The following is a 13277-nucleotide window of genomic DNA, read 5'->3' on the forward strand; positions in this document are numbered from 1 at the left end:
ATATTCTTAATACTTGAAGTAAAAGTATGTACAATACTTTAAATATTGTATATACAAAAATAAAAATAATGACTGGCTTGATTGGAGGAAAATTCCTTAACATTCAAATTTTGTCCATTTTTGTTATTGACAAAGTTGAGTGTAATATTAAATTACTGCATGACCGCATCAGTGCTCCATTTCAGCATGGTTAACATTCAGAAATTAAGTATTAGCAAGCAGGCTGTGATTACATAGTAGCATTCTCCAGATAACTTTATGCTGTTTTCCTTTTCTTCATTGAAACAAGAGCAAATTCTTAGTTTACATTCAGGAAATATAGATAATTAATCACATATTTGCATACATGTGGCATTTAAGGTAATATTTCGTGGCATTCCAGTACTGTGGCGAAATGATTGGTATTGCTAGACTCTCTTTTCACTTACAGTAAATTTCCAATCTGAGCTATAACATGACTTCCAGTTTTAGACATAATCAATAATTCTGAATTAGGGCACAAGGGCTTTTGGATGACTGGCGACATCTTAGTAATTGAGGAAATCAATGCCAGCTTTGACACATTTGGAAGTGGCAATATCAACAGCCATTGCTTTTAGCTCAGTATCTCCAAACTGCATTAATGTTTGAATCTCTCTCCGTGCCGGCAGTGATGGACTATCAGTTCCTGTTAGATCAAGGCGAAGGGTGCCACACTTCTTTACACTAGCATCGGTGATGAAGTTAACATTATCATTTTCTGAGCAGTATATATTGATCACGATAACCATTTGGGACGGCTTTGCAGGAGTGTAACTGCGTTTGACAGTCTCGCCAAGAGCCACGGACTGGTCAGCTGTGATGAACTTGTCAAACACATCAGTACACCAGCGAGTGCCATCTTTAACCAGTAGCTTCTCAGTTGGGTGTTTCCCTTCCACAAATCGATTCAATACCCCAACTCCATAGGTCAGCGGAGAACGCCGTACTTTAATGATAGTGGGGTCCAGTCCAAATAGCACTGCCCCTTTTAGAATAGTAAGTCCCACGTCATGAGGAATTATGACGCGGCACTTGTCAGCAAGATTTGATTGAATAGCCTGCTGAAGTAAAGGTGACTCAGCGAATCCACCCACCAAGAACAGAAACTTCAAACCTGAAACTTCAGGTTTCTGGAAGAGATTAACTGGAGAAAAACATAGTACATCAGAAATATTTTCTTATTAAAACACAGATGAGTTCCTCATAACATGAGCACTTCAGTCAAACATGTTGGTGCTGTAAAATGGGGAGATTTCTGCATTCCATTTCAATTGGACCTTAGATGGGATGTGTAAACCTCATTTATAAACTAAGTTAAGCTGGCTGTATCTGTAAAAGGATCCCTTTGACTCTGTGATGGGGTGGGGGGAAGGTATTCAGGGCTAATTGACTAACGTTATATTTATATTCAACAAGGATCTGTCAGTTTTCTGTTGGTGTCACTTCCTAAATATTAATTAGCTCAAAGATTGCTTATTGAGGAAAGAATTCTCTCATTTAAATGTTCATGCATGTGAGGCAACAGAAGCAGAACGCAAGACCCCCATTGGTCGAACCTGTATGGGAATATTTTTGAGGAAGACATTAAATATTTCAAAATTCAAATCTCTAATGTAAACGACTTTTATTTGACATGAATGATTACCCTTGATCCTCACTTTAAGTTTACAAAGAACAAAGAACAAAGAACAACCCAGCACGGGAAACAGGCCCTTCGGCCCAACGAGCCCGCGCCGCCGCATCGCCCTACACCTATTCTACCCTGCATGTCTACGAATGAGACCCTACTCAGTCAGATTCAGGGAAGAAATAGTGTCAATTTGGTGGAAACCAATTAGCCTAAGAGCACATCTTTGGGGTGTGGGAGGAAACCGGAGCGCCCGGAGGAAACCCACGCAACCACAGGGAGAATGCGCAAACTCCCACAGACACAGGCCCAAATCCATGTATCTGCACAGCTAGCAGTGCTAGTCACTGAGCTGTTGCGGTGCCCGTCTATCGGTCCAGGATCAAGCACACACACCGACATGAAGTACTAGGCCACTCCTGGACTTCCAAGAGCAGCCCACGCACAACCTGCCGTGTGCATGCCCCTCGCTTGACACGAGGTGGACCTCCACCTGTGGAATAAAGACAAAACATATTAGTTATACAGCCTGCCCTTCCGGTGTCTCCCGAGGTTTACCCTATTTAATAGCCCCTACCATATCCCTCCATTCCCGTTTCACTCATATGCCTATCTAACTGCATCTTAAACGAGTCCAACGTGCCTGCCTCCACCACCCTACTCGGTAGCGCATTCCAGCCCCCCACAACTCTCTGTGTAAAGAACCTTCCTCTTACCTCCAAATTATACCTCCCCCCCCTCACCCTTAATTGATGACCTCTTGTGTTCGTACCCAGTCTAGGGAGCAGTCTCTCACTATTAACTCTATCTATTCCCTTCAGTATCTTATATACCTCTATCATGTCCCCTCTCAATCTCCTTCTTTCCAAGGAGAATAGCCCCAGTCTCTTCAGTCTCTCCTCGTAACCCAGTCCCCCCATGCCAGGCAACATCCTGGTAAACCTCCTCTGCACCCTTTCCAGAGACTCCACGTCCTTCCGGTAATAAGGTGACCAGAACTGGACGCAGTACTCCAAATGCGGTCTAACCAACGTTCTGTATAACTGAAGCATTAGACGGCAGCTTTTATACTCTAAGCCCCTTCCTATAAAGGCTAACATCCCATAAGCCTTCCTAACAACGTTCTCCACTTGTGACACAACCTTCATGGATTTGTGGACCTGCACTCCCAGGTCTCTCTGTACATCTATACTCCTAATCGGCCTACCTTTTATCACATAACTCCTCTCTGCATTATTCCTTCCAAAATGCATCACCTCGCATTTGTCAGGATTAAATGCCATCTGCCACCTATCTGCCCACTGCACCAACCTATCTATATCCTGTTGTATCACCTGACAATCCAGCTCTGTACCCGCCAACCCTGCCATCTTGGTGTCATCAGCAAACTTGCTGATCACACCACCTACTCCCTCTTCTAAGTCATTTATGTAGACTACAAAGAGGAGAGGTCCCAGTACCGAGCCCTGCGGCACACCACTGGTCACTGGCCTCCAGCCCGACAAGGTACCCTCCACAACTACCCTCTGTCTCCTATTTCCCAACCAGTTCTCAATCCACCTAACTACCTGGCCTCGTATCCCATGCGCCTTAACCTTTTCTACCAGCCTACCGTGAGGGACTTTGTCAAACGCCTTACTGAAATCCATGTAGATGACATCAACGGCTCTCCCATCGTCAACCGTTTTTGTCACCTCCTCAAAGAATTCCACCAGATTCGTAAGGCAAGACCTCCCTCTAACAAAGCCATGTTGCGTATCCCTAATCAGATCGCAACGCTCCAAATGCTCATACATCCTACCCCTAAGTATTTTTTCCATTAACTTCCCTACCACCGACGTCAAACTCACTGGCCTATAATTCCCAGGGTTATCCCTACTACCTTTTTTGAACAACGGGACCACATTTGCTACCCTCCAGTCTTCTGGGACCTCACCTGTGTCCAAAGAAGAGACAAAGATGTGCGCCAGAGGCCCAGCAATTTCATCTTTCGCCTCCCTAAGCAGCCTGGGATAAATACCATCAGGCCCCGGAGCTTTATCCGTCCTTACGCTACCTAAAAGCCCTAGCACTTCCTCTCTCGTAATAACTATATCCTGCAACTGAACCTCCGCTCCCTCCAAGAGACCGCACGATTCCGAACCCCTCTCCTTCGTGAATACCGACGCAAAGTATTCATTCAGGAGCTCCCCCATTCCCTCCGACTCAATACACAACTCTCCACTCTTGTCCCTAAGAGGACCAATTTTCCCTCTAACTACTCTCTTGCCTCTAATATAGGAATAAAATGCCTTAGGATTATCCTTAATCCTACTGGCCAAAGCCATCTCATGCCCTCTCTTCGCCCTTCTAATTCCCCTTTTTAGCTCCCTCCTACTCTCTCTATATTTCTCCAGCGCACACTCCGTACCCATTTGTTTTGACCTATCATACGCCTCCCTCTTCTTCCTAACCAAGTCTTCAATATCCCCCGTAATCCACGGCTCTCTAATCCTACCTTTCCCATCCTTTCGCTTAACCGGAACAAACCTCCCCTGCAACCATTTCATTTTGTCCCTAAAAGCCTCCCACTTGCCAACCGTGGACTTGCCAGCTAACAGTCCCTCCCAGTCAGTTTGCTGCAGCTCCCTCCTAATCCTGCCATAGCTCGCCTTTCCCCAGTTCAGCACACTCCCGCTTGGACGGCACTCGTCCCTTTCCATTTTTATCCTAAAGTAGACGGACTTGTGGTCACTGTTCGCCACATGTTCGCCTACCTCTACCTCACCCACCTGCCCTGGCTCGTTTCCCAACACTAAATCCAGTATAGCCCCTCCCCTAGTCGGGCAAGTTACATACTGTTCTAGCGACCCTTCCATAACACATCTCACAAACTCCTCTCCCTCCGTACCCCCAGCTCTAGGCCCCCTCCAATTCACTCCGGGAAAATTAAAATCACCCACTACAACCACTCTATTCTTTCTGCACCTGTCCAAAATGCCCCTGCAAATTCCCTCCTCCACTGACTTTGGGCTGTTGGGTGGCCTATAGTACACCCCTAGCAGTGTGATCTCTCCCTTTTTATTCCTCAACTCCACCCACAGCGACTCAATCCCTATCTCTTCCATATCGCCCTCCCTCCGCACTACTGTGATGTTTTCCTTGACTAACAGTGCCACCCCTCCACCTCTCTTCAACCCTCCTCTGTCACACCTAAAACACCTGTACCCAGGAACATTCAGCTGCCAGTCCTGCCCTCCCCGTAACCACGTCTCCGTTACAGCCACCACATCCAACTGCCTCACAAACATCAAGGCCCTAAGCTCATCCGTTTTCCCTGCCACACTCCTAGCATTGAAACAGACACAGTTCAACCCACAAATGTCCCTCGGAACCACCTTCTCCCTTATAATTTTCCTTTCACCCGTCTCTCTCCCAGCCACCTCCCCACCCCCCCTCCCAATTAGTTTAAATCATTCCTGAACACCCCAGCTAACCTCCCTGCTAAGACACTAGTCCCCCTCCCGTTCAAATCCTCCCCACCCCTCCTGTACAGTTGCCTTTCTCTCCTAAACACCTCCCAATGATCTACATAAGTAAACCCCTCTACCCTACACCAGTCCCTCAACCATGCATTCAACTGCATGATCTCGTCATTCTTAGCCCTGCTCATACTGGGCAGCAACCCAGACAGTGCCACCCTAGAGGTCCTGCCCTTTAGTTTGGCCCCCAACTCCTTAAATTGCCTACGGACCTCTCCCCTACTCCTCCTTCCTATATCCCCCTCCCCTACATGTACTATGACCTCTGCCTGGGTCCCCTCCCCTTTCAAAATTCCCTCTACCCTTTCCATTATATCTTTTACCCCTGCTCCAGGGAGGCAGACCACCATCTTGGAGTCGCGCCCTTGCCCACAGAACCTCCTATCAATCCCTCGGACCCTCCCATCCCCTACCACTATCACCTTACCAGACCCTTTCCGTCCCTCTAAATCAGTCTCCCCTTCCTTCCTATTTTTCTGTGCCCCTGCCGACGAACCTTGGGGGGCCTCCGGGGAGGCCGGGGGACCCTGACTACTCTTCTTCTTCCTCTTTCCCCTCCTAACAGTCGTCCATCCTCCCTTCTCTTCCGCCCTTGAGACCTCCTCCTGCTCATGTTTCCCAGCCATTATCTCCTCATTTTCCCTAACTAGAAACGCATCTTCCAGTCGCCCCTCGAGTTGCCTGATCCGGGCCCTCAATCGCTGCAGTTCTAAACATTTACTGCAGATGTGTACCTTGGGGACCCGTGACACCACCAGGAACTCCCACATGTGGCACCGGACGCAACTTACATTCCTCCCTATATTCCCTGCCATGTCCCAACCTCCTGTAAGTGCCCAAGGTAGGAATCTGACTCTCACCTTCTCTAAGCCTGCACTCGCCTAAGCCCAGCAAGCCAAAGCCCTTCTCACTCAGTTCCCTCTCACTCCGCTGCCCGCTCCCGACGCTGCCCGCTCTATACTGCTACCCCTTTTTTATACCCCCCGCTCCCCCTTAACGACTATCCCCTGGCCTAACTTCCGGTACGGAAGTAAACTACACTCTAACAAGCCCCGAGAACCGGAAGTACAGGAAAAAAGCGGTTTTCACTTTAAATCAGTCACTCACCACAGCCACAGCCACCAGGTTCAATGCTCCGGAGAACAATGAGGTGGGTCCCCGGGTGAGTATCCGATTTATACCCCCCGCTCCCCCTTAACGACTATCCCCTGGCCTAACTTCCGGTACGGAAGTAAACTACACTCTAACAGTTTAGTTGTGAATTGATATCTGGATGTGATAGAATTAACAAAAGCCCTGTTACCCATGTGTATGTAACACAGTATCATGAAATTTTCTCATTCTACAGCAGAATGAGTGCAAGATTTAGTCCATAACAGGTGCTTATTGAAATTGTTTCTTTTGCTGTGAACACAAGTTCTAATGGTTGGGAGAAGGTTCAACCCATAACATCTGATTTAAAAAATGAATAAGTTGCCTAGAGGTCTGGATAAAATCTTGAGAAATGTTTAAACAGAAATCATATTTTGGAGTGTCACACTGGAATGAAGGGTAATTGTTGCTGTTTTATAGAATTAGGGAATGCTGACATTATACACATCTGAAAGAGAAAAACAGGTTAACATTCTGAATGGAAGCTTGGAGAGGGAATCTCACGCCTGAAACATTAGACCCTTTTTCTTTATGATAGCATATTCAACATTTGCATACTTTAAAAAAGGTCCATATTTCAGATTTCCAGCATGTACAATATTTTGCTGTCCTAATAGCAAAAAATTGCTATTGTACGTTTTCCCATTTGCATGTCTCACACTGCACCACTTGGCTTTACTTTATGTTGCGATGGCCAACGTAGGTCTAAAGTGCATCATAGATGCTCAAGGATCATGTAATAGTGCAATCATACTGGCATTTTGCTGATTTGTCCTGTACAAAATTAAGAGGCTTTGTGTCCAAGGTTTCAATAACAAATGTGATAAAGGAGCTCAAAAATGCATAATTTTGCCAGCTGTTCGTGCCAGCGAGGACAGGGAATTTGGTGCTCAGCCAAATCTCCGTTCATTGCAGCGGGACCAGAAAATCCCACTGGCACAAATGGCCAGAAAATTCTGTCCACTTTCACAATACAATGTTTCTAAAAAAAACCCAGAACACACCTTAAACATTTAGCTGTAAATTGTGATACGCGTGATGTAGTTCACTGTACTAAACTGATCATAGGACTTCAGTTTACTCTGTATAATTTATAAATAACATCCATTTGCTCTCTAAATGAACCAAGTCAATCTTTAATTACATCTAACAACTTTGCTTTTTCAATTCAACAGTGTACTTACGTAGATGTTGGATGATATTATCAACAGTGGGTTTAAATAGAGCATTCATAGCATCCGGGTTCATCCTTAGCATCCCTTGGGATGACCACTTTACAAAATTCACACTGCAGGAAAAATGGGACAACTGTTGAATCGATGATACACAGTCTATGAAGAAGAGCTTCAAAATCCAGCTATCATTTACTGTGTGTTAATAACTGCTAATTGGAAGAATAACTCAAATAAAGTAGGTTAGGGTTACAGCAAGATGAGAAGGGTGGGTGGAAATCTCACCCTGTTGCTACAAGAGGGAAATCCAGCTCTGTGCATGAAATTGTTCAAAGAAAACATTCCGCTCAGCCTCCACTGCTATACCAATGTTCTCTCACTTACCAGAGAAAGTGATTCTCCTGTCAGGAATCTCAGGCTTTAGCCCTTTTTGGAAATCTGGTTCTGACATTTCATGAGGACAAAGCATTGAAATCCTTGGACTCAGCTGGCTAAACCTCTTGGAGGTAGGGTTGCAGAACCCTTTAGTTCCTGCAGTTCACCATAGAATCGCTACAGTACAGAAGGAGGCCATGGCCCATCGAGTCTGCATTGACCACGCCCTATTCCCGTAATGCCACATATTTACCCTGCCAATCCCCCTAACACCAGGGTCAATTTAGCACCGACAATCAACCTAACACGTACATCTTTGGAATGTGGGAGGAAACTTTAGCACCCGGAAGAAACCCATGTAGACATGGAGAGAACATGCAAACTCCACTGTGACCCAAGACCAGAATTGAACCCAGCTTCCTGGCCCTGTGTCGCAGCAACATCAACCACCGTGCCACCTGTATAATAGTTTGAAAATTCAAACACGATTGCATGAATCACAATTGGGCAAACTCATAACATCTTTCCATGTTCCTTTTGCCTAGATGTCCCAACGCAGTGTGCCAGAGAAGGAGGAGAAAGAGAAAGACTTTCAGCTCTTCCCAACTATCTGGATTCATACCTATCAGCAGCTCAGGAAACTATGCTATAGGAAGGTGTAGGGAGCGCCAATGAGAATTTGTCACTAACTGTGATACAGCACATAAGGGTGCTGCAGAAGTCAAATAAGTGAGATCTGACAAAAGGAAGCATAGAAACATGGAATTCTCCGGCCATTCACACTGGCATGGCGGCACAGTGCCACAGTGATTAGCACTGCTGCCTCACAGCGCCAGGGACCTAGGGTTCAATTCCCAGCTTGGGTCACTCACTGTGTGGAGTTTGCACATTTTCCTCATTTCTGTGTGCGTTTCCTCCGGGTGCTCCAATTTCCTCCCATGCTCCAAAGGTGTGCAGATTAGATGGATTGGCCTTGCTAAATTGTCCCTTAGTATCAAGGGGACTAGCCAGGGTAAATGCATGGGCCTGGGTGGAATTGTGATCGGTGAAGCCTCGATGGGCCAAACTGGCCTCATTCTGCACTGTAGGGATTTTATGTTATGGTTGGATTTGCTGGACCATCAATGAACGGAGATTTAGTTGAGCGCCAAATTCTCTGTCCTTGCTGATAGCGGTGGTGACAATGGCTGGAGAAATCCGATTAGAAGTTTTCAACATAGAGGAAGTCCCATGTCTGTGCAGAGAAATCCAAAATTAATCCCACTGTTCCTCTTTCTTCTGCTGCTTCATATATTTAATTAATTTCCTCCTAAAAGAAGAAATTGTCTCTGCCTTATCCATACCCCTTGTGTAAGGAAAGATCTCCAAATCCAACTTCTCACTCTCTTATTGATCATTTGAAACTTTTGATGCTTCATCATAAACTCCCCAAAGGGGACCTGCTTTTACCAAGTCCGATCTATCAGAACTCTGTAGTTTTCAAAACCTCTATTTAATTTAATGGGAACACTAGCACGGTGGTTACTTTGCCAGACCAGTAATCCCCAAGGCAGGATAAATGGTTTGGAGGGGAAGATTTTCCAACCCCATTTTCGGCGGGTGGGCAAGGTGGAGGGTGCGGAGAATCCAACTGGAGTCCCATTCACGTTAGAATTTCCTGTAGAGATAGTTCCCACCGATGACGTGGTGAGGTTTGGGGTTCCCCCCATGAAAGATTGTGAACCCTATTAAATGTCATTAGCAGGCCTCCCCTCTGCATCATGCCTCCCCCCCCCCAACCACATTGGGAGCTGGCAAATGGAACCTGTTGGGGCTGCACAGGTAAGTATGGCCCCTGAGAGGAGAGGATCATGCCTGGGCAGTGTCCTGGCTTTGACCCCTGGATGGGGTGGGCAGGGTTTGGGGAGAGCTTATTTCATTGAGAATTTGAGGGTGGGGGGAGGGAGTGTTCCCTCGTAGGGTGGGGAGTGGGGGGAAGGTGGAGTTCCATGGGGTATTTGTGTTTCTATTTTTATTGCTTTCAGATTGGGATGCACTTTTTCCATCATTGGCCGAGGTTGCTGATGGGGGAGGTACATTTAGAGCCCACCCCGCCCACATGACATCATGAGGCCCACCTCTTCCACTTTTCTTTTCAGAACCATTTGAAAAGGTGGGAAAAGCCAGCTGACGATATTCTCCACTGCTCTTCCCCACCCTGAGACAACACTTTGAATATAAATTGGTAAAATTCCACCTGGGGATATGATTACAAATCCCAAAATCGCAGCTGAACATTTAAATTTAGTTTTTATTTGTTAGATAAAATTAATACCAATAATAGTGACTATGAAACTATTGGATTGTCGTTAAAACCCATCTGGTATAATCAAGTTCTTACGGGAAGAAAATAAGATATTTGGACATGGTCTGGCCTGAATGTGACTTCAGATGCAGAGCAATATGGTTGACTCGTAGCTGCCCTCTGAAATGGTCTAACAAGTCACTCACTCAGGGAAACAGCAGTAAATACTGACCTTGCCATCAATGCCCACATACTACACAGCAATTACAAAAACAATCTCCTCTCAGCTTTCTGTGCATCAGTGGAGATAGTCCCAGTATCTCAATTGTCTATCATTGGGTGTGGCCAAAAAATAGATATAATTTTCCCATGCTGAAACAGGTGTTAAACATTGTAAATGCAGAAATGGCATGGTGGCACAGTGGTTAGCACTGCTGGCTCACAGCGCTAGGGACCTGGGTTCGATTCATGGTTTGGGTCACTGCCTGTGTGGAGTTGGCACATTCTCCCTGTGTCTGCGTGGGTTTCCTCCAGGTACTCCAGTTTCCTTCCACACTTCAAAGATGTGCTGGTTGCAAAGACTGCCCCTTAGCATCAGGGGGATTAACTAGGGTAAATGCATGGGGATAGGGCCTGGGTAAGATTGTGGTTGGTGTAGACTTGATGGGATGAATGGCCTCTTCTGCTCTATATGATTTTATGATTCTAAGAAAATAAGGAGCCCAACACCTCCTTAAGGTGCCCCGTTCCAAGACTGGTGCTTGGATGCAGCCAGCTTTATTGAGGGCAGCATTCAGGAAAATCAACTGACAGCAGTACACTAATCTCAGAGCTCTTGGATTTCTGGCATCATTAGCTTTGCGAGAACCCTCTTGTACTCGTAACTCTGGCATATATAATTTTACATCACTCTCCCTTGGTCCTAACAGAGACCACTCAGCCAGCTGGGAAACTTTAACCAACAAACCTGTGCGGTCCAACTTAAAGAATAAAGTACATGTGTTCAGAGTATGTACCTGCTTTTTCGAAGGGCATGCTCCACACTGTGACCTCTGAACTTTTTATAGTAATCGATGAACGAGAAAGGCAAATTAATATTGAGTGGATTGATTCTTCCAGGAGCAGCAGCCCTTTTACGTGACTCAAATGCTATCATCAAATCTACCCAAGCCGCCGGGCGTTTGATCTTAAACTGTTCAATGAAATCCTCCCCAAAAATTTTACAGAGTAGTTTTTCAAATTCAAAGTCCACTCCAATAGAACCATAGGGTCCACCTGGAATTTAACAAAAGATGGAAGTGAGTTAAGACAATAATAACTTGCATTATTTGACTCCTTTATCAGAGTAAAATGTCCCACGGTGATTCACTGTAACATTACCAAACAAAATTGGACATATTGGGACGGGTGATTAAACATAATGGCCCTGGAACCCCAAATCTGCAAGTCCCACCCCCATATCTGCCACTCACCATTTTTGCCAGTGTGATGCCGGAGGGGGAGTGGTTATGTGTTGTAAACAGGGCTGGGGCACAATTCACATATCTGTGGTTCAAGGAGACAGTGGGGCCATCACTCAGAAGCAACTTTTATCACCCAGGTTCCTAGAAAACACAACTCATGGCCTTTACCCATTGATGATAAGGTCTAAACCTATTGGGGTTCCTTGAAAAGAGCAGGTACCATTTGAAGAGGTCAGGTACCTATATGGGATTGTGGATAACGCCTGTAGAACTCTCAAGTTGTCAGATCATTTAAATCACCTGCTCTTTAAATTTCAAATTAAAAACCACACAGCCAACGTCATTTCTCAGTTGGAAAAATAATTGGGTTTGCAATTTCAATAGATAAGCCTGCAAATCATTATTATAAGAACATAAGAACTAGGAGCAGGAGTAGGCCATCTGGCCTCTCGAGCCTGCTCCACCATTCACTAAGATCATGGCTGATCTTTTTGTGGACTCAGCTCCACTTACTTGCCTGCTCACCATAACCCTTAATTCCTTTACTGTTCAAAAATTTATCTATCCTTGCCTTAAAAACATTCAATGAGGTAACCTCAACTACTTCACTGGGCAGAGAATTCCACAGATTCACAACCCTTTGTGTGAAGTAGTTCCTCCTCATCTCAGTCCTAAATCTGCTTCCCCTTGTTTTGAGGCTATGCCCCCTAGTTCTAGTTTCACCTGCCAATGGGACAACTTCCCCGCTTCAATCTTATCTATTCCCTTCATAATCTTATGTTTCTATATTATCTCCCCTCATTCTATTGAATTCCAATGAGTATAGTCCCAGTCTACTCAGTCTCTCCTCATAAGCCAGCCCTTTCAACTGTGGAATCAACCTAGTGAATCTCCTCCGCATCCCTCCAGTGCATGTTACTTATGTCTTCCACTGTGAAGACCAACACAAAACATCTGTTCAATGCCTCAGCCATTTTCTCATTTCCAGTTATTACATCCCCTTTCTCATCCTCCATGTATAAATATTGTTTAGATGCTTCCACAACCTATCATAATCACAATGGTGGGGAGGGAAGTGGGGTGCAAATTCCCAGTTTGACTGACAGTTCTAAGTGGTTATAAAGTTGTTAGCTTGTATTTGATGTGGAGTTATTAATACAAATGTTTGTTTTTATAAGAGAATAGATGCACAAAGAAATTAAATGAATTGAATGGGCTTTTATCAATAAGCGTTTCTTCTTTAATATAGTGGACTCTGCAATTAATATTTAGCACTTTATTTTATCTCAACATGACTCCCGAGGTCTGTCAATGGTGGGTGTTGGGTGAGTTGGCACAGGGAGCATGGGGCAAAGGCCGGGGATGGGGGTGGGGTGGTGTTAGGGTGCACAGAACCATGGGAATGGGAGGCCATAGTGGTGGGTAGGGGGACATGGGTGACCATGGATGGGACATGGGAGTATGTGAAAAGTATAAGGAGTGAGGGCTAGAGGGTCTTATTATTTTATAACTGTAGTAACATCCCAGAGTACCAAGACATCCCAGATCTTGTAAATAACCCACTTTGTCACCCTGCAGCCATTGTGAATGCCTCCGCACTGTTTCTAGGTCAGTGGCCCCATGTCTAGTTTGTATCTGCCCCCCAGAATGAAAATCCAGCCA

The 13277-nt window shown here is 45.4% G+C and overlaps 1 protein-coding gene across 2 annotated transcripts in view; it reads right to left on the bottom strand.

Moving 5' to 3' along the window:
- Positions 1-252: 252 nt before the first annotated feature.
- hspa12a (heat shock protein 12A) overlaps positions 253-13277 on the bottom strand; it is a 130934-nt gene continuing 117909 nt past the window's right edge. For both annotated transcript variants that reach the window (XM_080205835.1, XM_080205833.1), the window contains 3 exons: positions 11169-11427; positions 7506-7609; positions 253-1165 (listed from right to left, as the gene is read on the bottom strand). In XM_080205835.1, the coding sequence (XP_080061961.1) occupies positions 528-1165; positions 7506-7609; positions 11169-11427 (1001 nt within the window). In that variant the 3' untranslated portion in view covers positions 253-527. The remainder of the gene's footprint in view (positions 1166-7505; positions 7610-11168; positions 11428-13277) is intronic.

This window comes from Carcharhinus amblyrhynchos, chromosome 17, assembly GCF_965287045.1.
Source record: "Carcharhinus amblyrhynchos chromosome 17, sCarAmb.v2.hapA, whole genome shotgun sequence".
NCBI lineage: Eukaryota > Metazoa > Chordata > Chondrichthyes > Carcharhiniformes > Carcharhinidae > Carcharhinus > Carcharhinus amblyrhynchos.